Source organism: Paroedura picta, chromosome 11 (genome assembly GCF_049243985.1).
Source record: "Paroedura picta isolate Pp20150507F chromosome 11, Ppicta_v3.0, whole genome shotgun sequence".
Lineage (NCBI taxonomy): Eukaryota > Metazoa > Chordata > Lepidosauria > Squamata > Gekkonidae > Paroedura > Paroedura picta.
Window position 1 is genome coordinate 44,495,396 of NC_135379.1, and position 22,497 is coordinate 44,517,892.

At 46.6% G+C, this 22,497-nt stretch overlaps 1 protein-coding gene across 2 annotated transcripts; it reads left to right on the plus strand.

The window, feature by feature from the left end:
- Window positions 1-1,170: 1,170 nt before the first annotated feature.
- HERPUD2 (HERPUD family member 2) lies at window positions 1,171-21,535 on the plus strand. Of its 2 annotated transcripts, none has more exons than XM_077302686.1 (8): window positions 1,171-1,656; window positions 5,824-5,901; window positions 9,433-9,546; window positions 10,879-11,033; window positions 13,355-13,477; window positions 15,827-16,150; window positions 19,365-19,482; window positions 20,033-20,125. In XM_077302686.1, exons 1-8 carry the CDS (start codon window positions 1,525-1,527, stop codon window positions 20,108-20,110), a joined length of 1,122 nt encoding a protein of 373 aa, XP_077158801.1. In that variant the 5' UTR covers window positions 1,171-1,524; the 3' UTR covers window positions 20,111-20,125. The 2 variants fall into 2 exon arrangements, with proteins under 2 accessions (XP_077158801.1, XP_077158800.1); XM_077302685.1 differs by lacking the exon at window positions 20,033-20,125 and adding an exon at window positions 20,722-21,535 and having other exon boundaries at window positions 1,174-1,656.
- Window positions 21,536-22,497: the final 962 nt, after the last annotated feature.

Sequence of the window (22,497 nt, forward strand, 5' to 3'; positions counted from 1 at the left end):
GGCATCAATAAGTGTGCAAAGCAGTCTTCTCTGATTGGACAGGGCATCAGTTCAAAGACTTCCTGGTTTCCGGTTGCAAGGCTTCCCTTAAAGTGACTGCGCTCCACAAGCCCTAATTCAGGGGTAATCAAACTGCAGCCCTCCAGATGTCCATGGACTACAATTCCCATGAGCGTTCGCTGACAGGGGCTCATGGGAATTATAGTCCATGGACATCTGGAGGGCCACAGTTTGACTACCCCTGCCCCAACTTCTCTCAGATTTGCCTCTTGTTATTTCCCTCTCCTTTCCTCTGCTGTTTCCAATCCTCCTTTCCTGTTCAAGAAAAGAAAGAGACTCCTGCTGTGCTTGGATCCCTTCCCCGCTTTGAACTTCCCCAATCAAGTGCAGAACACTTTCTGTTTCAATTGGGGGGGGGGGGGGTAGAGGAAGACCCGAGTTCAAATCAGTCTGAGTTAAACAGGATCCACAATGGGAGAAAACAAAGTAAGTGCGGAATCAGCCCTGGAGAGCTGGGTTTGATTCTCCCTTCTTCCTCCGCCCGCAGCCAGCTGGGTGGTCCTGGGCCAGTCCCAGTTCTGCCAGAGCTCTCTCAGCCCCACCTGCCTCCCAGGGTGTCTGTTGTAGGGAGAGGAAGGGAAGGCGACTGTCAACCCCTTTGAGGCTCATCCGGTAGAGAAAAGCGGTGTATAAGAGCCCACTCTTCTTCGGCGTGGGCAACACCGTAAAGAGAACAACTGACTATCCACTTGCCCATAATTCTCTTTAGGTCGATTTTGGCCTCTTTTAAAATTGTGGCCAAATGCTCCCCATGCCCCTCCATCGCAAGTGAACCCAAACCAATCCAAATGGCTGTTTTTTTCCTATTCCCCTCTGGAACCTGCTAACCATTTCCATCTGGCTGCCGTCTATTTGCTCTCACACTCCGCCTATAGGTCTGAACTGATTGCTTCTTCCGTGCCGTGACCTTGTCCCTGAGGAGGTGCGCCTACTCGCCCCTTGGAGACAACTTGGCTGGTCTTCCGGGACTCTAAACCTCTCCTGCCCCCATCTTCGCCGGCCCTCAAGTCGCCATGGCTCCCTCCTCCTCCTCCCCACACAGGCTCCGTTTCGGGCCTAGGCGCCGCGCAGCGCCCCCTGGTGCTCGCTTCGCAGAGCGGCTGTCTGGCTGCTCTTCCGGCCTCCATTTTAGAGGCGCTTGCGGGCCGGGGCCGCGGCCTGCAGTTGGCGCCTGGGGCCCGGCTCGGGGGCCTTGTTGCGCGGCCGGGGTGTGTGACGCTGCCCGCCCGTCCGCCTGCCTGTCCGTCCGGCAGGCCGGCCGGCTCGCTCCGCGGCTGAGGCGAGGCCCGCCTCCCCCGCTGTCTCCGCCTCCGCAGCCCCAGCAGCAGCAGCAGCAGCAGCTTCCAGACAGAGGACGGCGATGGGCGGCCGGGGCCTGCCCGCCCCTCGACGCCGCTCGCCCCGCGCCCCTCGTTGAGCCTCGTCGCCCGCCCGCCCGCTGGTTCGTTCTCCGCCGCCGCCGCGATGGAGCCGCCCGTCACGCTCATCATCAAGGCGCCCAACCAGAAGTACACCGACCAGACCGTCCGCTGCTGCCTCGACTGGACCGTGGGCAGGCTCAAGGGACACCTGGCCCAGGTGTACCCCAGCAGGCCGGTGAGCGAGCACCCCTGCCCCAAAAGGCTGGCTGTCCGAGCAGGGGACAAACGGGGGCTGGCCAGAGGTCCACGGACTACAATTCCCATGAGCCCCCTGCCAGCATGCTGCTGGCAGGGGCTCATGGGAATTGTAGTCCGTGGACCTCTGGCCAGCCACAGCCCTGCTCCACCTGGCGCAGGGACTGGAGTTGGGGTCGTTTATTAGTTGATTGTTGTTGTTGTTGTTGTTGTTCTGATTACAGATTGTTGTTCTGTTTCTGGACTGCCCCTCTCTGAGAACAGGCGCGGGGCAGTTAACATTTTGTTTCAGATGACCATAAAAACAAGGATTCCACCCCCCCCCCTCAATTGGGCTGTTTTCCTGCTGCTTCTCTGGTGGAGAGGGAAGGAACACCCCCCCCCCCCCCACACACACACACACCACTCCTATTGGGCTGTTTTTCTGCTGCTTCTCTGGTGGTGGGATGTTGTGGAGAGGGAAGGAGGGTTTTGTTTACTGGTTCTGGGAGGGTAGAGTTTAAGGCACCCCTGGACTCCGGTTTAATTTGGCGAGAGGAGACAAACAGGGGCACCCCTCTGGAAATGCTACCGTGGACGCCTCTCCATCCCCCCCCCCCCGTCCCCCAGCCAAGTGTCACTGGCATTCCCTTGGCATGGTATTTGATACAGGGACTGTTTATGCCAGGCTGTCGTGGTGGGAAGGGTGCCAGCAAAAAAGGGAAGCCCTTCTGAGCCACTTGGTCTGCTCTTCCCATCGCTCCTTCTGCTACAGGGTAGGGTAGGGGACCCCAGCTGCACCATGCTGTGTTCCCACATACAGCACGTCGCTCTCTGCCCTGCGTTGCTGGAATCTCTCTTCTCCAAGGAAGGAGTGAGATTGTTTCTGAGTTTCACTTTGGGCTTCATCACTTTGGGTAGCTCATCCACTCACTGTTCATTTTCTCTTGCGCTGAAATCGGTCCAGGCCAGGAGGGTGCAGCTAGGGTTTCTCAGCTAGGGTTTTGTGGATCCCTGGGGTTTCTTGATGGCCCTGGAAGGGTTTCCTGAATGGGTGGGAGCTTATTTTTTAGTATATTTTTAAAATTTGTTAAACATGTATCAGGAGATATGACCCTATATGGTTGTGTAGACCCACCCCCTCCCAAAATGGCCTGTGATGGGCTTGGATTGGGTGGGAAGGGAAGGGGCCCAGCTGGGCATGCTCACAGTTATAACGAACCTTTTGCTTTTTCCAGATAGTGACTTTCTTATCCTGGCTCCATCCTTTCCTATCCTGGCATCGCCTTGGCTGTCGTATCCAGCCTTCCCTTTCATTGAAGCAGATTTCTTCAAATGTGGGGCCCAAAAAGGCAGACAGTTGCAGCTCCACATCTGGTTGTCACTGATGGGGGGAAAAGCAACCACCTGTACTGGTGTTCAGGCACTTTCTTACCAAGCTGTCTGTCTCTCCCAGTCTGCTTGGCACTTTTTGGGTATCACAGTTGTCTGGCTTTCTGCTTTAATGTTTTCTGCTTAAGATGCATCCCAGATGGAAACTCAGCTCTTGACTTTCCACATTCTTCTCTTGGTATTCACTGAGCAAGAGTTGCTTGCCGTTCTGCTGAAACTTTCTCCAGTATGTCCCTGAACAAGTCAGTGAGCCCATCCTCCTCCCCCGGTTCAGATAGACACCTGTTTCTTCATATGTACAACAGCTGGTCTTTTCAAAATAAGTTGAAATGAAGTATATACTAGCAAGCTGTTGAACTTAGTTTCATTCCCCTGCCCCACCCCAACACAGCTTCAACCGCTGCTGAAAGTCTCAGATGTGTAGGTGAACATTGGTGAAATTACTACTGCTTTTCGCTTTCATCTGGCTTCAAATCCTTCTTCCTGAGATGTGCCTCGCTTTTCAGAGCTTTATTTGTGCTTGGAGTGTCAGAGCACACTGGTGGAAGGGGAGGGGGACACAAAATGGGCTTGGAGGCCAGCTCATATTCTGGAACAGTTCTTAGGGAGTAGTGCTCCAGGCATAATAGCTCAGAAGGTTAAATCCCATTTATTATCTGGGCAGTGGAATTTGTATTTGCAATCACACCCTGGTTGGCTGATATGGTTTTTGTGCATGATTGTTTTAGGGTATTCTCCTTATACCTGTTGTTCTGTTTTGAGCAGTGCACCTGGAAATACTAACGGGTGGAAGGGGGGAGGGCTAAGAAACATGCTCCAGACAACCTCCTAGTGATTAGGAACTTGGTCTGTTTGCCTTGAAAGAAATTGTTCATATATCTGTTAATAAAACAATAATAAAACAATAAAACAATAATAATAAAACAATAATAAAACAATCTATTTGACAACATTAAAAAAGAAATTGACCAAAAATAATGTTAGGAAATGAGAAGAGTTAGCATTTACGTATTATATCCTCTTCTTTTCCCCTATTCTTCATTTTCTCATTCTTAATTGGCCTTTCCTTGCTTCCGGAAGTGTTATTGTATAGGTTTCTAGAAGCTTTACTAATGTAGCTGGTGCATGCCTATTTGTCTTTTTCTTTTAGTCTCTCCCCCAACCTTTAAAGCTGATTTCATCATCCGGTACCCATGTGCCTGAAGGTTCCATAGTCAACAGAAATGCAATTCTGTGTTTACTTACTTGGGAGTCAGCAGTTGAACAGATGGAACTTCCAAGTAAATGCACACAGGATTGCACTGGAAATGTCGATGTAGCTGGAATTTCCTAACACATACATACACGGCTTCGGGTTTGGGATCAAGTTGCACTCCTGCCCATAAACTAGGAGAAGAGCGCTCCTGTGCTAAAAGAGAAGGGGGATCCTTCCTCCTGCGGTCAAACGTCTGGAGGTGTCCCCTTGTCTTTGAGGAGCTTTTTGATGGTTACACAGGGCTGCAGTAATGGGAGATGACTAACCCTCTGCGCTAGTGGAATAGCATATCAGGGGTAGTCAAACTGTGGCCCTCCAGATGTCCATGGACTACAATTTCCATGAGCCCCTGCCAGTAAACACTGGGAGGGGCTCATGGGAATTGTAGTCCATGGACATCTGGAGGGTCGCAGTTTGACTACCCCTGGCATATGTGGTACTTCGGATCCCAGTCTTCGTGTACGTTACCAAAGAGGAAGTCTATGTAGCATAGATGTTTCTCTGACATGTATTTTAACACCAGAATAGATTCTGCATAGATCTTAGCTACTGCCAGCCAGAGTTGACACCACTAAGCTAGATGAACCCATGATAAGCCTTGGTATAAAGTGGCAGCTAATGTTTCATTTGTCTGATTTTTTTTTTTAACTTTTATAGCAACCACAGAAAAGCTAGTGTTCATAGCATATGTTCATAAATATTGGATCAGCTAGAAATATGTGTGGGTTTGCTTTGCTCTGAAAACTTTTGTGAGATCATAAATGTACTTCAGCTGTATAAAACAATTGCTTCCCATTTATTTTGGCATGAGGGAGACACTATTCTTCGCATGTGTGCTTTCATAGCTTCACTGCACTGTAGTGGACTTTGTCACCTCTGAACTCCCACTATGGGGGAAGTGTTATTTCAGATTTTTTTCCAAAATGTTTTGCTCCACACACTTGCCTGGTGATTTAGCCACAACCAGCAGTTTTAAAAGGAATGCTTCCTCTTCTATTTCTCTCTGTAGGTGTTCTTGGTCTCATAGTTTTCTGTTGGATGCAGATACTATAGAAACTATTCCAAGAAGTGGTAGGGCTTAAGTATGCTTATACTTCCAGCTATGTGGACTGGCTTGATGAACTGTGCCATGATTAAACTGCTTGGTTAAGATGGCATCCTAAAAAAAATCCCCTGTTTGTATAACAAATGGTTAACCGTTAAGATAGGAATGTAAATTGTTTTCACCTACAAACGTGACCCCAGGCAAGCCCGATTCATTCAGATCTCGGAAGGATCCGCCTTGGCTAGCATTTGGAAGGGTGACCCCCAAGGAATACCATAGTCTTGACACGGGTCAAGCAATGGCAAGCCACCTCTGAACATCTCTTGCTTTGCTGCCAGACCATCTCAGGATCTCCTGGCTGTCTCTCACACATGCCGTATAGTAAATAAGTAATAAATAACTAACCTACTGATGTGTCCAGCTTTAGAAGAATAGAGCTGGAAAAAGATAAATTCTTTTTTTGTCCCATCTCTTAGTCCACAAAGGATCAGAGACTGGTATATTCTGGCAGACTGCTTCCTGATCACCTGCAACTGAAAGATATACTCAGAAAAGTAAGCTTTATTTTTAATGCTACACTTTAAGAAAATGTATCACAAGTTTTAAAGAAAAGTTCTGCTGTGTAATGGCTGTCACTGTGCTGGAATGAAACGGTTTAGGCTCTGTGCAGTTGCCTACGTAAAATGAATATAAAGTGGGGGTATTCTTGTTTGTATTAATTCAGTAAGTTTACATGTCTAAGAAAGATCATTCTGGTGCAGACAACAATCCTAATCATGAACGATTATTTAAAAGTGGACTTGGACATCTGGCTGGTGGAGCCAGGTAAGTGTTCAGTCCTTGGCAAAATTACTCCAATCTATGCCAATTGAAATCATTTACGCTGGAAAAATACTGTCTGATTGCACATCAAACCATTTAACGTTTATTATATTGGTTTGCCACCAGGTTGACTTACTCACTCCAGTTAGATCCTGGAAAGCCCTCCCACCCACACACACTCATATGCCCTTTCACTTACTGTGGAAGGGAGGAGTAGTGGTTGCTATCGTTATCACTGTTTTAAGGTCAGGAAATGGGGGAGAGCAACATTCTAGCTAGTATCATGCTACCCGCAGACTCCTCGGATCTGTATTTGTTTCCTTTCCTCCCCTGCCCCCCCCCAGCTTTTTTCTGTGTATTGAGCTTTTTGTAGGCTTCCCATGCTTTTGTCTGTTTCAAGTGCATCTTGTCAATTTCAAGCTTTGCTTTTCTTTGCCCAGGTTCCTTTTTTCCTTTGCCCAGGTCCCTTCCCATTTTCTTGCACAGAGTATGCAAAATCCCCCTGCCCTCGCTTGGATTTGTTCCAATTGCATGCTTTGGTTCAGCCCTGTTGAACTGGAACTGCCACAGTGGCTCTGGATTCTGCTGGTAATTCTGTACATTGCAACTGGTTGAACATGGCTTGAAAAAATATCTCCCCTTCAGTTTCCATTGCTGAGATTCTTGGGTTTGATCTTGTTTTCTGCTTGGCTTGGCACATTTGCTTATAGTTCTGCTGGGATTATTGAGCTCTGCAATGGTTCTGTTGGACTTACTTTTTGTTCTCAGTGATTGCTGCTTGCAGGCATGGCTTTTTGCCCTGGTATCGTCTTGCAGGGTATTTTTTCCCTCTCCTCCCCCTCCCCCCGGAAATGGAGAATAGCTAGGGTACCCTCTTCAGGGACCTATAAAATTGGTCCAATCAACTTAAAACTTGGAAGTTATTTAAAGGACAGGCACCAGGAGTTCCACTGAATTTTGGTGCCCATGTATCTAAAACAACTCCCCCCTACTGTTCCCCAAAGAGAATAATGGCCTTGAAAAATGTGAAAATCTGAAGAAAACAACCCTGAATTCAAATACCATACTGATGTTTTTCGGGGCCAGTATATCCAAACCAAATTTTTTTTGGCACACCTCTACAACTAAGTGGATTGAAATAGAGCAGGTTGGAATCAACCACCTTTTCCACTGGTGAAAAAAGGAAGTCTCTGGCTGTGGGAGGGGCTGCCATAAGAAGGGAGACTTGGGTAAGATTGAACAATTGGGCCCATCCCAGCAATGCAGGAGGTTTACCTGGGATTATGGTAGGCTGGCAATGGAAGTTGTTCACGAGAGCATTCCCAGGTTTCTTTGGTTCTGTTCTCCCGTATTGACCCTTTTGTCTGGGCCGTGACATCTTTGGGCAGTCAGTGGTTGCCCTTGTTTGCTCGGCACTCTTCTTAGTTCTTGTAGCTTTCCTTTTCCCATTTGCAAGTGTACTATGACATTTTTTTCATCATTTCCATACACACAGACATAAGTAATAAGTATATAATTATATATACAGGTTGTAATTTAGGTTTTTGAATACCAGAGGCACTCTGTTGCTAGCGAAGCCTAAGGCTCTACGTGCAAAAGACTATTTCCATCGCCATAGCTGATCCACAGAGGAGCATCTGTTTAGAAGAAGAGCTGGTTCTTATATGCCGGTTTTCTCTACAAGGAGTCTCAAAGCGGCTTACGTTCACCTTCCCTTTCCTCTCCCCACAACAGTCACCCTGTGGGGTGGGTGAGGTTGAGAGAGCCCTGATATTACTGCTTGGTCAGAACAGCTTTATCAGTGCTTTGGTGAGCCCAAGGTCACCCCGTTTGTTGCATGTGGGGGAGTGGGGAATCATATCCAGCTCGCCAGATTAGAAGTCCACATTCCTAACCACTACACCAAGCTGACTCTTTACACACATGAAATTAAATGTAGGAATAATGACATTTTGATCTCTAACATTTCACATGCATTGGCAATGGTTACAACACCTGTGTAAGGTTAGCTACTAATTATCTCCAGATATAACTGCTAGCCTTCGGTAGTACTTTTTTGGGTATGTTTGGTATTCACGGTAAAAAAAAGTGCTATCAGAAGTTTTTAAAATGTCGTCTCCTGTACGCTGTAAGTGATTTTCAAACCAGGTTATCACGGAGCAGAGTTCCTCTTTAGTGAGTCACTGGTAAGAAGTTTATTAGTCCAGCTGCCCCCTACAATGTTGTGTAGTAGAGCTTGTGTGTACTAGAGTGTAGTCAATTTGCAAGTGATAAAATGAACAAGTCTTTCTGGTGCCTGGATGGCATTAAACCTAGAACCCTACTGAAATGTGCTGAGATTCTGCAGTAAACATCCAAAAATTGTGTACGAGATTAATGGGAAAGGGTTGAATCCGTGCCTGTATGACCATCTCCATCCATTTTGTGGCTTTGTGTTTACTCTTTGAAGTGTTTTCAGCAGAAATTATTTTGTGTTGAGGGAGATTTCTTTAGGAAACTACAAGTCTTGATATTCCTGTTGCACAAGCTTCCAAACAATAACTGCCATTAGCTAAGTACAGACAGTATTCATCAGGTTTTTCACAGAGGTGATTCTTCCCTTGTACTAGAGCAGCGGTTCTCAACCGCCGTAATGCCGCAAGCCCAACTGCAGCAGCAGGCACAGGCATGCGGGTGCGCGCACTGGTGCACAAAAATATGGAGGCGGCCAGTGCCATGGCTCTGCCGCTGCTGGCTGCCGCCATCTGCTGCCGCCGGCCACCACCTGCTACCACCGCCGCAGCACCAACCTGGCAGCCATGCGGAAGAGACCAGGCGACCCCAATTGCGGTCAGGACCCCAAGGTTGTGAACCACTGTACTAGAGTACGGGTTTAAATCTGAGAGCATCTTCACAAATGAAATGTAACTGTAATGAGACCCTAGTGTTTCACACTATCATTTTCTGCTTTAATTCTTTTACGTAGGCTTTTTAAACATAAGACTATATCTTCTCAAGGATCAATCATATACAGATAGATTCCCCCCTTCTCTTCTAAGTACAAAAGCATCTGGAAATCTTTTTGGACTCTAATAATAACAATAATAGAAAAGCAGTTTAAATGTCAGGGAGCATAAACAGCATCTAACATCTGTTATTTAGTAATAAATAGAGGTGTGTGTGTTTGTGTGTGCGCGCGAGTGAGAGAGAGAGAGAGAGAGAATGCTAAGAATGTCTGGACCTCTATCAAACTCTGCTTCTAAAACTACTTATTTTTATTTCAGCAAGATGAGTATCATATGGTTCATCTAGTATGTTCTTCACGGACACCCCCAAGTTCTCCAAAGCCTGACACCAGTAGGGAAGAGTCTGGATCGTCAGCATCTAGTAACATCTCGGTGAGCTGACGTTGTACATGATGCAATTATTAAGCCATTTTTATGCTTATATGCTCATGATAACATGAGGACAGGGCACATCTAGGCAGCATGAAAGCTGTCCACCATTTTTATTCATTTCAAACTCAACAGTATGCTAGCTTTGATCTGTATAATAGCACAGATGTTAGCGGTGTGTGTAAGATTTCCAGGGTCGTTTTAAAACTTTTCCATTTCTTTCCCATTGTTAATGATCCTTAATCTTTAGTATGCCTGATTTCCCTTCATGCTTTGTGTGTAGCAGTGCTCTTCCCCCACTTCTGGCCATGGACCCTCTCTGGAAGCTCTCCTTGTTGAAATATTTGTTCCTGTTTTGGTGTCCCTGAAAAGTTTTTGTGATTTCCCCAGCCTCCACATAGAAGCCAAGTCAAGAGGCAGTTTAAGGCAGGAGTAGGTGTGCAGGCTTCATCCTCTCCCAGGTGCAGAAACCACAGGAGAACTTACTCAACACGGAAGGCGGAGCAATGGAATCAGCCAGTTCCCTAGCTTGTGTCCAAGTCCATGAAGGCAGGGGGGAAAGGCCGTGGACCCCCTCCGGAGCTCCCACAGGCCCCTGACTGGGAATCCCTATAACCCAGGGGTAGTCAAACTGCGGCCCTCCAGATGTCCATGGACTACAATTCCCATGAGCCCCTGCCAGCATTTGCTGGCAGGGGCTCATGGGAATTGTAGTCCATGTACATCTGGAGGGCCGCAGTTTGACTACCCCTGCTATAACCAATATGCCACATGGGCTTGTAAAGGGAGAGGGGGCCATGGCTCAGTGAAACAGAATCTGCTTTGCATGGGGAAGATCCTAGGTTGATTCCCTGGCATTTCCAGTTTTAAAAAGGGATCAAGTCATGAATGATGGGAAAGACCTCTGCCTAAGACCCTGGAGAAGTGATGCCAGCCTGAGTAGACAGCACTAACCTTGGTAGACCTACGGTCTGAGCCCATGTCAGGCCTCCATGTGGTGCTGTCGCTAGTTGGAATCAGTTGAGTACGCTTGTATGTTTGAGCATATGGAAGAAGATTCCCAAGAATGTCGAAAAGGTTTACAAACCAAAGGATATAATACAGGGGGGGTCGAATTGTGGCCCTCCCAGAAGTCCATGGACTACAATTCCCATGAGCCCTGCTAGTATTCGCTGGCAGGGGCTCATGGGAATTGTAGTTCATGGACATCTGGATGGCCACAGTTTGACCACCCCTAGTATAATACCTTGGGAGACCAGATTACTTAGTATGCAGTGCAGAATCCTCTGTCCTACCGGTAGTAATTGCTAAGGGTAGTTGCCTTTTCTTTTTAAGAGTTCAGAACATTCAGGCTCAACGACTCCTTCTCCGACTCAAGAAACGTCACAGTCAGCGGCCAGCAGCAGCTCTGATGGCGTGAGACACCGTAGCCTTCCTCAAGCCCAAAGCAATCCGACGCAGAGCCATCCATTCCCGTATATCATGCAAGGGTAAGCAAAGCATCTTATTGAAACGTTGTATTTTTTTGTTTAAATATGTATTGTGGGAGCAGCCTCGTTGCATTATCTGCAGCTGGCTTGCTGCTGTGCTTCAGATGTGGCTTGGGAGAAGCTGGGGATGCAGCTGGGGATGCTGCAGAAGAGGTGTGGCTTCTCCTTCAGGGCAAGAAAACGGCCGACATGTGCGGTGGCCCTTTAAAAGTTTCTAGCAGTAAATAACTTGTGTTCTCAGTAGGAAGATTGTTTTTCCAAGGGAACTTGGCTCTTATTTATGGTTGCTATGGTGTCCTTGGAGAGTGCTCTGTATTAAGCAATATCCTAAGCACCCAGTGGCTTTCGTCAGCATCTGATAGGCCTTTCCATCAGGACCTCTGTTCCATGGTAGTTAACAAAACAAATCTGCACTTGCCATATGTCAAAGTAAATGCTTGTTTTATCTGCTTGGTCTATTTTGGCAGTGAAGGACAAAGCAGCGTTATCGCCTCTAAGAAGGAGGAATGAAAAAACTGATCAGGGTCGGGACTGTGATAATTCTTCCTAGTTTTTATACATTTTCTGCCTCTCATGGATTTCAGGAGTTATAACCTACTCTGCTTGGTTTATGCAGAGCTAGAGATTGAGTTTAAAAATACACCCAGGTGAACCAGCCCTGCAGTGGATTGGAATGCTGAACTCACCCATAGGTGTATATTGAGAAATTTAATGCCCACCCTGTTAGTATGCAGTTTCTCCTTCATATAAGTCATTTGCTGAAATTCCTAGTGTGCTTTATAGCAGGTTTTAAAAAATTGTTCCTTGCAAGGAAGAGACATTTTGCAGAAGTGCATTTATCGTAGAAGAAACAGTGAGATTGTGTATGTGTGGGATATTCTCCTCCACCCCGAACCTTTCTGTTGTCTCTAGTTTCCTTGCCTTTCCCACAGTCTCACTTTTTCCCCCTTGACTTGAGTACATAGTGAACTAGTGAGGTCTCCTGTGACATCTTGCAGCCAATTTTCGTTCTAAGATAGAATTGTGATCTGATGCAATATGGTTGCATCAACCCATGACACTGGGCCTGTGCACAGCACGCTTTCTGCTGTTGCCCTGAAAGTTAGAAAGGAGACACCTCAGTTCTAAGGAACCTTTTAAGGAAATGTGAGATGTGATAGGTTTTCGGCCGTGCTTGCTGCCTCCTAAGCCAGGGGTAGTCAACCTGTGGTCCTCCAGATGTCCATGGACTACAATTCCCATGAGTGCCTGCCAGCAAATGCTGGCAGGGGATCATGGGAATTGTAGTCCATTGACATTTGTAGGACCACAGGTTGACTACCCCTGTCCTAAGCCACTTTGGTACTGACCTGTTCTGTTCTGCTTCTTAAGCCACTTCGGCACTTGACATTGCTAACTCAACCCTCACCCTTGTGGCGGTCTTCGTCACATTTTGTTAGTTACAATATCACATGCATGGTGGGTACTTATGCCTAAACCCATATAAGTAGCTTTGTTCTCTACCAAAGCAGTATGCGGACCATATCCTTTGTATGCTTGGCCCCTGTGAGTAGTATTTCAGGCAGTTTGAGCTGCTGATTGTGGTATACTGCAGTTGAGGACAAGTTAAGAATACTGTGTTTTGCATGTTTAAACAAAACCTCATAAATGTTAGATTCAAATGGTAGCCGTGTTGGTCTGAAGTAGCACAATAAAATCAGAGTCCTGTAGCACCTTTAAGACCAACAAAGATTTATTCAAGGCATAAGCACTCGAAAGCTCACGCCTTGAATAAATCTTTGTTGGTCTTAAAGGTGCTACTGGACTCTGGTCTCATAAATGTTGTTATGGTGCAGAACATTAATCCATGTAGTAATAGGTAGTGACAGGGAGTATGTCAGGGTTTTTTTTTGGGGGGGGGGAGTTGCCTCCAAAGATCCTACATATAAGAAGGGACAGATCTCATTTTTAATATTGTTTACATCTCTAGCAGTTCTACTCCAGTTGTGCTGAAACACTTTATATCATGTGTTATTTACTTCTTTTACATTCTCCTTTGGGGAGGAAAGTGCAGTAGAAAGGTCTAAATAAATCTGCTTCTCATTTGCAAAACCATGCAAGTACTTCCAAAGTGCATTCAGGAAACTGGTATGTGGAATTACCATAGTGATATTCAGTGGTCTGGCTGCTAAAAAAATCTTGCCTAAAAAAAATCCCACACTCATCCCCCCCCCCCCCAATTTCTCTTTGTGGGAAAACTTTGGAAGGTGTAAAACGTTTCTGGTGATGCTGCCCTCCATCAAGTGACAGGCTGTCATGTCCTTGGTTTTAATTCTCTCTAGCAACGTTGGAAACCAGTTCCCTGGGCAAGGTGTGCCGGCTGGATTCCCTGTATATCCTGCTTTCAGCCCTCTCCAGATGATATGGTGGCAGCAGATGTACGCGCGGCAGTACTACATGCAATAGTAAGTACATGTCGTCTGTTCTTTTCCTTGGGGTAGAGACTCACACGTGGCTTTGGTAGACTGAATGTGGGTTAGAAAGGTCACTTCTGCAGAGTGCTCACCGCAAGAATTGCTCCACCTTAACAACAAAAAGTTCATTTGTAGGTGACCTTATGCTTGGTGGCTGACTCAAGTACGGGATGGCGAAGAAGTCGGTAGCCTGGTGGCTCTTGCCCAACATGCTTTCATGGTGAAAAATGTTTTTATAGAACTTGTGTTCCTAGTCCTTCAGGATAAGCCCCTGCAGCAAATTCTGTGGCAATGTAATCCGCTGGTGACTTCTCCATTGCAAGCTCTTTTGTAAACTTGCCCTTGTGCAGCCAAGGAGTCATGGACATTCCCGCCCGATAGCTTTGCTTCCTATCTTGACAGTTGTGTGCTTGTACTGAGACGTGTGACCCACTCTGGCATGACTGGGAACACGGCCTGCCTCGCTAGGATAATTTTAAGGTGAAACAGAGGCAAGATCCCAGTGATCACCTGCTCTTATATCTCACTGTCGCTCCAGGCATTGGTTAAACATATCGCACATGGAACAGTTGAGAGTTCGAAATGATGAAAGAGTTTGTCATCCCGCGGTAATTGCTCATGCAAATAAGTGTTTAGTTTCATAATTGTTATCCAGACTAACTCCTCTGCTCAGTGAAAAAGATCTTGCTATAATAGCCAGTAAACGTCAGAAGGCTTCTTGTTTTAGTGCAGTACTTTGGCATCTGATTCTTGGGCTGGAATTATTATTAACGCATCAGTCTAGTTGTCCCTGCTGATGTGCCGAAAGCATTGTTTCCCAAAGCAGCTGCTTTTATTTAGCAAAGAGTTAAAGCCCATTCTAAAATGAATATCTAGCTCTCCCTGAGCTTCTTCTCATATCCCTAAGTTGATGGTCTTCAACCTTTCCGGACCTGGGACCAACCTTAATCCCCGGGGACATCCTAAACTGCAAGTTGGTGACAGGATGTTCCATCATGTTATGACCTCACAGGTCCTGAGGCCAAGTCTGTGGGCTGGAAACCTAAGATATCCTGGTGACGGGATATTTATTGTTAAGTGTTAGAGCCATGGAGGAATGTTTTACACCAGTGAGTGTCCTGATGCTCCCTTTGTGAATATGAGTAAAGAGAGGCAGCATGGTTGGTGGTGACCTTGCTCTCTCTGCAGGCACACCCACAGCAGATCTTCTTCAAAAGCTGCCAAACCCATGCTGTCCTGCATAAGTGGTGTGTGCTGCCATTTGCAAATAGCTGGAGCCTGCATCTGCATTAATTACCCAGCCATCTGACCCGTGAACCTGGGAAGCATAACGCTCACATTAATTTAAATTAACTGCGGCTGGCACTTGGAATGAAGCAGCGTTTCCCAAATGTTTACTACTTGGGATGTTAGTGTGTTCCGATTCCAGTTGTCGGACAAGGATCTGGGAGACTCAAGTTCAGATTTTCCCTCCACCATGGGAGTTTGCTGGGCGACCTTCGGCTAGTCACTCTCTGTGAAGATAAAATAGAGGAGGGGTGAATGATGGTTTTGTGTCTCAATTGAGAAGGAAAGCAAGATATACATAAATAAATAAAGCAGACACTTGCTAATGCCTTGCTGTGGCACGAAGGAAGTGGAAAAAGTCAACGGGGAAGTACTGGTATCACCTTTTAAAGTGATAAGATACCATGATGGTCTCCATCTTTTTCAGTGCCCCCCTAGGGTAGATTCCGTCAAGAGAGTCATGCTAGCGATTTAGATGTTGAAATCATTAGCGGCTGACTTGACCTCCTGTCGGCCAGTTATTTGAACGGCCTGCCTGTGTGAGATGTGGGCCGAGATCAGAGCTCGTTTTGTCTGGACTTTGTTTCTCATGATTCCGTGAGCTGCAGTCCTGCCGGGTCATTCTGATGAAAGGTCACCATGCCTATGAAACCTCCCCATCAAGACTTTGCCATGTCAGTGGCTTTCCAGGCTGGTTTTTCTCCCTTCAAGCCAGCCTCGGTTGGTCAGTGAATAGCACTGACAGGGAGTTATACCAGCCATCCATTCCTGTGTGAAGTGTTCAGGGTTGTTTGTCTGGAGCGCCTACTCCTTAGCGGTGTGCTCCCGTGGGAAGGGGGTGGCCGTTCTGGATCAGGCTGAAGTGGGGGAAACTGGCATTTGGGAGTGGTATCTTCCCTGCACTAAGGGTGCTTGTAAGCCTGGTAAGTATTTGTGTATTATGGTGATTGTAACAAATAAGAAGCATGTCACATTATTTATTGACACCTGAGAATGAGCAACTGAACGCCTCACCCAGGGTTTGCTCCTAACTCTTGTGTATTTATCTTACAGCCAAGCTGCAGTTTCAGCCCAGGCAGTGCCTAGCTCCGAGTCCATCAGTCCCCCAGCCCCACAGCCTGCAAATTCGGAGCATGCTCCTACCAACGAGCCCCCCGCGGCCCCCAATGTAGCCGCCCAGGAGAACAGGCCGGTAAACCAAAATGTCCAGATGAATGCGCAAGGAGGCCCAGTAATGAACGAGGAGGACTTCAATCGAGACTGGCTAGACTGGATGTACACTTTTTCCAGAGCGGCTATCCTCCTTAGCATTGTATATTTTTATTCCTCCTTCAGCCGGTTTGTGATGGTGATGGGAGCCATGCTACTGGTGTACCTGTGAGTAAAATGCTTGCATATTATTTCCTCCCCAAATCCAAAGCATTTTGTGTGCATTATCAAGGTGTTACTTACGAGAAAGTTGTGAGGTAGACCAGTATGATTATGCCCCATTTTGTTCATAACGTACTGAAGGGGAGAGAGTTCAGGGCAGAGGTGAGATTTGAACCAGGGGCTTCCTGGTCCTCCGCTCAGACTCTTAATCGGTTGTGCCCACTTTCTAAAATGCCCCATGAAACATAGAACATCACTTTTCTCCCCCTCCACCCTGCCTGAGAGTATAAATTCTTTTCAGTTTCTTGTTGATCGCAATTGGATAAAAATGTGAATTCCCAAATTTAACTGATTGAACAACAATTCTTTAAACTAGCACTTACAATACTTAATTTAACTTTACGGCTTTAAAAAAATTGCTCTTTCTGTGCTCTGTTTTGCATTTACATCCTGCTTTTTCAAAATGAATGTCCGGCACTTGAAATGTCATAATGTTCATCAGTTTGTTGAAGAGTGGTTAGGATAAGTAAAAGGAACTCTGTTTTTTTTAAACTTTTCAAAAATGCCTAAATGTCTCAAATAGGCCTTTCTGAAAGCCACTTGAAAGAAATACTTGTGCAGAGCCAGTGTGACTTTGTAGTTAGATTATTGTTCTAGGCCTGGAGAAATTGAGGTTCAAGCCCTCACTGAGCCATCAAGCCCATTTCAGTCCTGCTTTTCTTCGATCATGAAGCTCAAGGCAATACACCTTGGGGTCCTGAGAGGTCTCCTGCCTGGGCACTGACCAACCTCAGGCCTACCTTGTGTGCCTTTCAGCATTATCTATAGGGCAGTTTTTCTCAACTTTTTTTCCATTGAGAAACCCCTGAAACATTCTTCAGGCTTCAAGAAACCCCAGAAGTGGCCCAGTAGTGCGGAATACGGTAGGGAAGCATAGCTGTGCACACGTCCACCCAGGGCCCCTCCCCTTTCCATCCCCTCCAGGCCCATCACTGGCCATTCTGGGAAGGGGTGGTGTGCGGATTGACATGACCATATGTGGTCATATCACATAATAAATGTTTAACAAATTTTAAAAATACAGAAAAAATTAATTTACTCCCACCCCTTTAGGAAATCCTCCCAGGGCCTTCAAGAACCCCCTTGGGTTTCGTGAAACCCTGGTTGAGAGAGCCTGTCCTCAGGCTTGCTTTAATGCTCTGCGCAGCCACACCTGAAGGAATGAGTTGTCAGGTGGGACAGTTCCAAGAGGTGGCACTCTTCCACCAGGCATATGTTGAGGCCAAATCAGGTGGGTCCTGTCCCCTCCTCTCCACTGCCCCTTCCATCTGAAAATGGCCATCACATCACTGCCAGAATCTTCTGACCTGTACGGACAGAAAAGTGTGGACTTTATTGAGGTTTTAGGTCAAATTTCTGACTGTTGATTTATAAATGTTTTTATAGTTATTTGTATATTATTTGTATATGTTTTTACTGTTAGCCACCTCGAGTTTATTGCCAGGGCAGGGGGCAATAATAATAAGGTCCATACAACTCGGGAGCAGGATTTTGTCCCAATTGTGAGAACCAAGCATTGAGTTTTGTTGCATGGGATCCTGACAACGTAGATCTTATCCCAAGATTATATGAGGCAAGCTAGACGTACTGGAGAGCCTCTTGTGGCGCAAGAGCCTCTTGTGGCGCAGAGTGGTAAGGCAGCGACATGCTGTCTGAATCTGTCTGCCCATGAGGTTGGGAGTTCAATCCCAGCAGCCGGCTCAAGGTTGACTCAGCCTTCCATCCTTCCGAGGTCGGTAAAATGAGTACCCAGCTTGCTGGGGGGTAAACGGTAATGACTGGGGAAGGTACTGGCAAACCACCCCGTATTGAGTCTGCCATGAAAACACTAGAGGGCGTCACCCCAAGGGTCAGACATGACTCGGTGCTTGCACAGGGGATACCTTTACCTTTACCTTTTAGACGTACTGGGATGGGTGGGAAGGCTGGAAGTAAGAGAGAATGATCTCACGCCTGTACCAGGTGTGCACATTCCACAGAACGGGTGATTTAAGGCAGGGGTAGTCAAACTGCGGCCCTCCAGATGTCCATGGACTACATTTCCCATGAGCCTCCTGCCAGCATTCGCATTTAAGGTTTCAGTTGTACATGCAGGTGAAATGGTGGCGATGACCCTGTTAACCAGGGGTAGTCAAACTGCGGCCCTCCAGATGTCCATGGATTACAATTCCCAAGAGCCCCCTGCCAGCGAATGCTGGCAGGGGGCTCATGGGAAATGTAGTCCATGGACATCTGGAGGGCCACAGTTTGACTACCCCTGCTGTTAATGTTCAGGCTTTGTGGTCTTGCACAGCTTTTAACGAAAGCCGAAATAACAGTCCTGCAAAAATGCTTCTTTAAAAAAAAGCGAAGTGACATCTGCTGCTGCACATTTGTATTCGTTAGCTTAAATGAGATGGGAAAGCGGCTCCCTCTTGCCAAACTAGACGACATGAGCCTTCATAGCTCTGCTATTTGCTGTCAGAGTCGGCCTTTAAAATAGAGCTTCTCTGCAAGGCGGGGGAGGGGGAATTAATGTGGAATTCTGCTAAGTGTTTCCCTTGCCTGTGCCAGGAACCTTCCGTCATGGCTTCAGTCTGTGTCCGACGGAGTCACAATTTTTCAACGTTCTCCTAAATCATGCCGTCCCTTAAGTTGTTTTTGGAAAGGGCCGTCAAGTCACAGATGACTTATGGCAGGGGTGGGCAAATGGTGGCCCTCCAGATGTCCATGGATTACAATTCCCTTGAGCCCCTGCCAGCGAATGCTGGCAGGGGCTCATGGGAATTGTAGTCCATGGACATCTGGAGGGCCGCAGTTTGCCCACCCCTGACTTAGGGTGACCCAGTGGGGGTTTCAAGGCAAGAGCCCTTCAGAGGTGGCTTGCCATTGCCTGCCTCTGTGTCACATCCAGGTATTCCTTGGCCGCCTCCCAACCAAATACTAGCTGTGGCTGACTCTGCTTAACTTCCAAGATTTGAGGAAAATGGGCTAGCCTGAGCTATCCTGGCCAGGGCATTGGTTAGGATACTTCAGATTACCCAGGTTTGGTTATTGTCACCGTAAGACTTCTAGTCTTTTATTGTTGTCACCCCCTTTGCGTGTTAATTTCTTCAGCAGCATCCCTGACTCAGACAGGTACCTGACTCCCAATAGCGTTTTGTTCTTAAATTTAAAACAGACACCAAGCTGGGTGGTTTCCATTCAGGCAAGAAGGGATTCCGCAGCCTGCCGCAAACAACAACGCAGATATGAATCGTGACGCGCAAAACATAAACAATGCTGGTCTTGAAGAGATGGTACGTGGAAGACCGTTTTAGGCTTTTGAAATTGTTTTTAAGAGTAGAAGAGTGGTACAGACTTGGTGGGGGGGGGGGAGTACAGCTCAGTGATACAGCATCAGAAGAGCCTTCTGGATCAAACCGGCGGTCCATGTAATTTTGTTTTGTTTGAAACTGGGGAAAATGGCTGCCCTGGGTGGCCAAAAACAGGGCATAGAGATTAAAGCTCTTCCCCTGATCTTGCCTCGTAGCACTGGAAGCTTCCCATATGTATATTGCATGCAGAAAGTCCCCAGTTTCAATTGTGGACATTTCTGATAACAAATGCAGAGAAATGCCTGAGGTCCTTCTGAGCTGCAGAACCAAGAATTGAGTACTCTGCTCTTGGACCCTAACAATCCAGTGCAGTAGAAACAGTGCTGGGCTACATAGGGCGGATGAAGTTATTTATTTTATTTATTGGGGATTTATAGCCCACACCTTCACCCGAAGGGCCCAGGGTGGGTCACAACAATACAGAATAAAATAATTTAAAGCACATTTAAAACATACCCTCACACCCCGGCAGGACAGCACCCAGAAGAAAATAGACATCATATTGGTGAATCTGCCTATGCTCAGATCTTCAAGCCTTCACTTGTCTTGAGCTGGTGCTTTTCAAGGTTAGGAAATGAGATTTATAATTTATTTCACAACTCAGAGAGGTGGTGTTAATCTCCATTGCTCCTTTAGCAGTAGTGTACCTGCTTATCAAACCCTTTGCCTGAAATCTCTGTCCCCATGCTTGAGAAGACTAAATAGGGTTCTCGGTATGGGAAAGTGTCCATTAATGTAGTGGTCTCCAACCTTTTTATCACCAGGGACCGGTCAATGCTTGACAGTTTTACTGAGGCCCGGGGGGGGGGGTAGTCTTTTGCTGAGGGACATCGCCACCACCGCCTGAGCCCCTGCTCCACTTGCTTTCCCACTGGCACTCCTGACTTCCTGCGCCTGCTGCCAACAGCAGTTGCGCAGTGCCACGCTGAGGGGGAGCCGCAGCCATGGCGGCCGCTGGAGAGCACCAAAGGTGAGCCAGTGGCAGAGCGGCAGGGCATCCCCCGAGGCAGCAGCCGGGGAGGAGGAGCCGCAGCCCAGTACCGACTGATCCACAGACCGGTACTGGTTCCCGGCCCGGGGGTTGGGGACCGATGCATTAATGTGATCTGTATCCCTTTGGATTGAGACCGTTAAACTACATGGGACATTTCTTTTGTCAAGGAGCGCCTTATGGACGATGGGATCGATGAAGAGAGCGGCGAAGATGCGGTCGATGTGAACACAGAGCAGCATCCAGGTTTCATGGCTTCCGCCTGGTCCTTCATCACCACCTTCTTCACATCCCTTATTCCGGAAGGGCCGCCTCCGGTTGGCAACTAGGCAAAGGACAAGCGGACAGCAATAGAGCAGTTGTGCTTAACAGTGGAGGTCTACTCTAGTGGTATTTTAAATACAGTGCGATTTCAAAAGATTTATAACGTAAACTTTCTGATCATGGTGTAAAGAAAAAAAAAGTGTATTTTCCGCCCCTTTCAGCTTCCTCACGCGTATAAATATTTTAAGCGACAGTGGACTACTTGCAAACAGCTTTTTAAAAGATTCTTCTTTATCGAAAGAAGAATAAAACGTAAAAAAAAAAAATTAAAAGGTCTTCCATGTTTTGTTTCAATCGTGTGGACCCCAAGACGAGGAGTTTGTAGTTGACGTGCAGTGTCATCCCTCTAAGGAGCTGTTTAAATTGCAAAATCAAATTCTTTACAGTAAGGTGGGATTGGTACAGAAATGTTATTTTAAGTGGGGGGGGGGAAACCTCTGTTATGCCCACCCCTTAAAATCCACACCCAGGTTCTGAGTTTATGGCAACTCTTGTCTTGCCGAAAACACGTGTGGTTCCTTATGCAGCTCTTCAAAGGGAATGAACAAATGTTGAAGACATGCTGTACTACTTTTTTTTTTTTAGAAGACATGTATTGGGAAGCACAGACCCATGTAATTAATTTTTTTAATAAAAAAAAGAAGCTACAGTGGAAGAGAATATGAATTCATTTAGACTCCTTAATAAAGCGTCCTCATGAATGCACCAAGCGGTTTTGGAAAAAGAGAGAGAGAGATCCCCGAGTCTCAAGGTACGTATTAATGCAGAAGTTCTTGCCTACAAGTTTGGAGAGGATTTGGAATACATCTTTGCTTGAAGGGTTTTTGCTGTTCTTCTGGAAAGAGTGGGTATTTTCCATTAAAACTGTATAGACCAGCCTTTTCCAACTTTTTTTTTACCGTTGAGAAACCCCTGAAACATCCTTCAGACTTTGAGAAACCCCAGAAGTGATGTGCACATGCAGAATGCTGTTGGGAAGCATAGCTGTGTGCAGGCCCACCCAGGGCCCCCACCCTTCCCACTCCCTCCTGTCCATCATTGGCTATTTTGGGAGGGGTGGGTGGGTCAACATGACCATATATGATCATATCACCTGATAAATGTTTAACAATTTTAAAAAATATATATATATATATTAAAAATGAATTAGCTCCAACCCATTCAAGAAACCCTTCCAGGGCCATTAAGAAACCCCAGAGCTTTCACAAAACCCTGGATGAGAAAGCCTGGTATAGGAAATGCTAGTTTGTCGCCTGGAGCAGGGGTCCCCGACCTTTCTGAGCTTGCGGGCCTTTGGAATTCCAGCGCCGTTCAGCGGGTGCTGCTGCAGGAGGTGGTCTTAAATCTTTGTTGGTCTTAAAGGTGCTACTGGACTCAGATAATGAGCAGTTGAACTGTAGAGCAATTTCTAAATTGGTTACAAATGCTATATACAGAAATGAAAAGAAAATAGTTTTTGGAATGTTGATGCAGACATTTGCAAAGTATTAACTTTAAAAGGCATTTTAATAATCCAGACCTTCCAATTATGAATATTATAAGTCTATGTAAGCTAATAATAACATTGCCTCGGTACTTCAACAGTTGTCATTTTTAGGACCTTAAAAAAATTTTGTATCTTA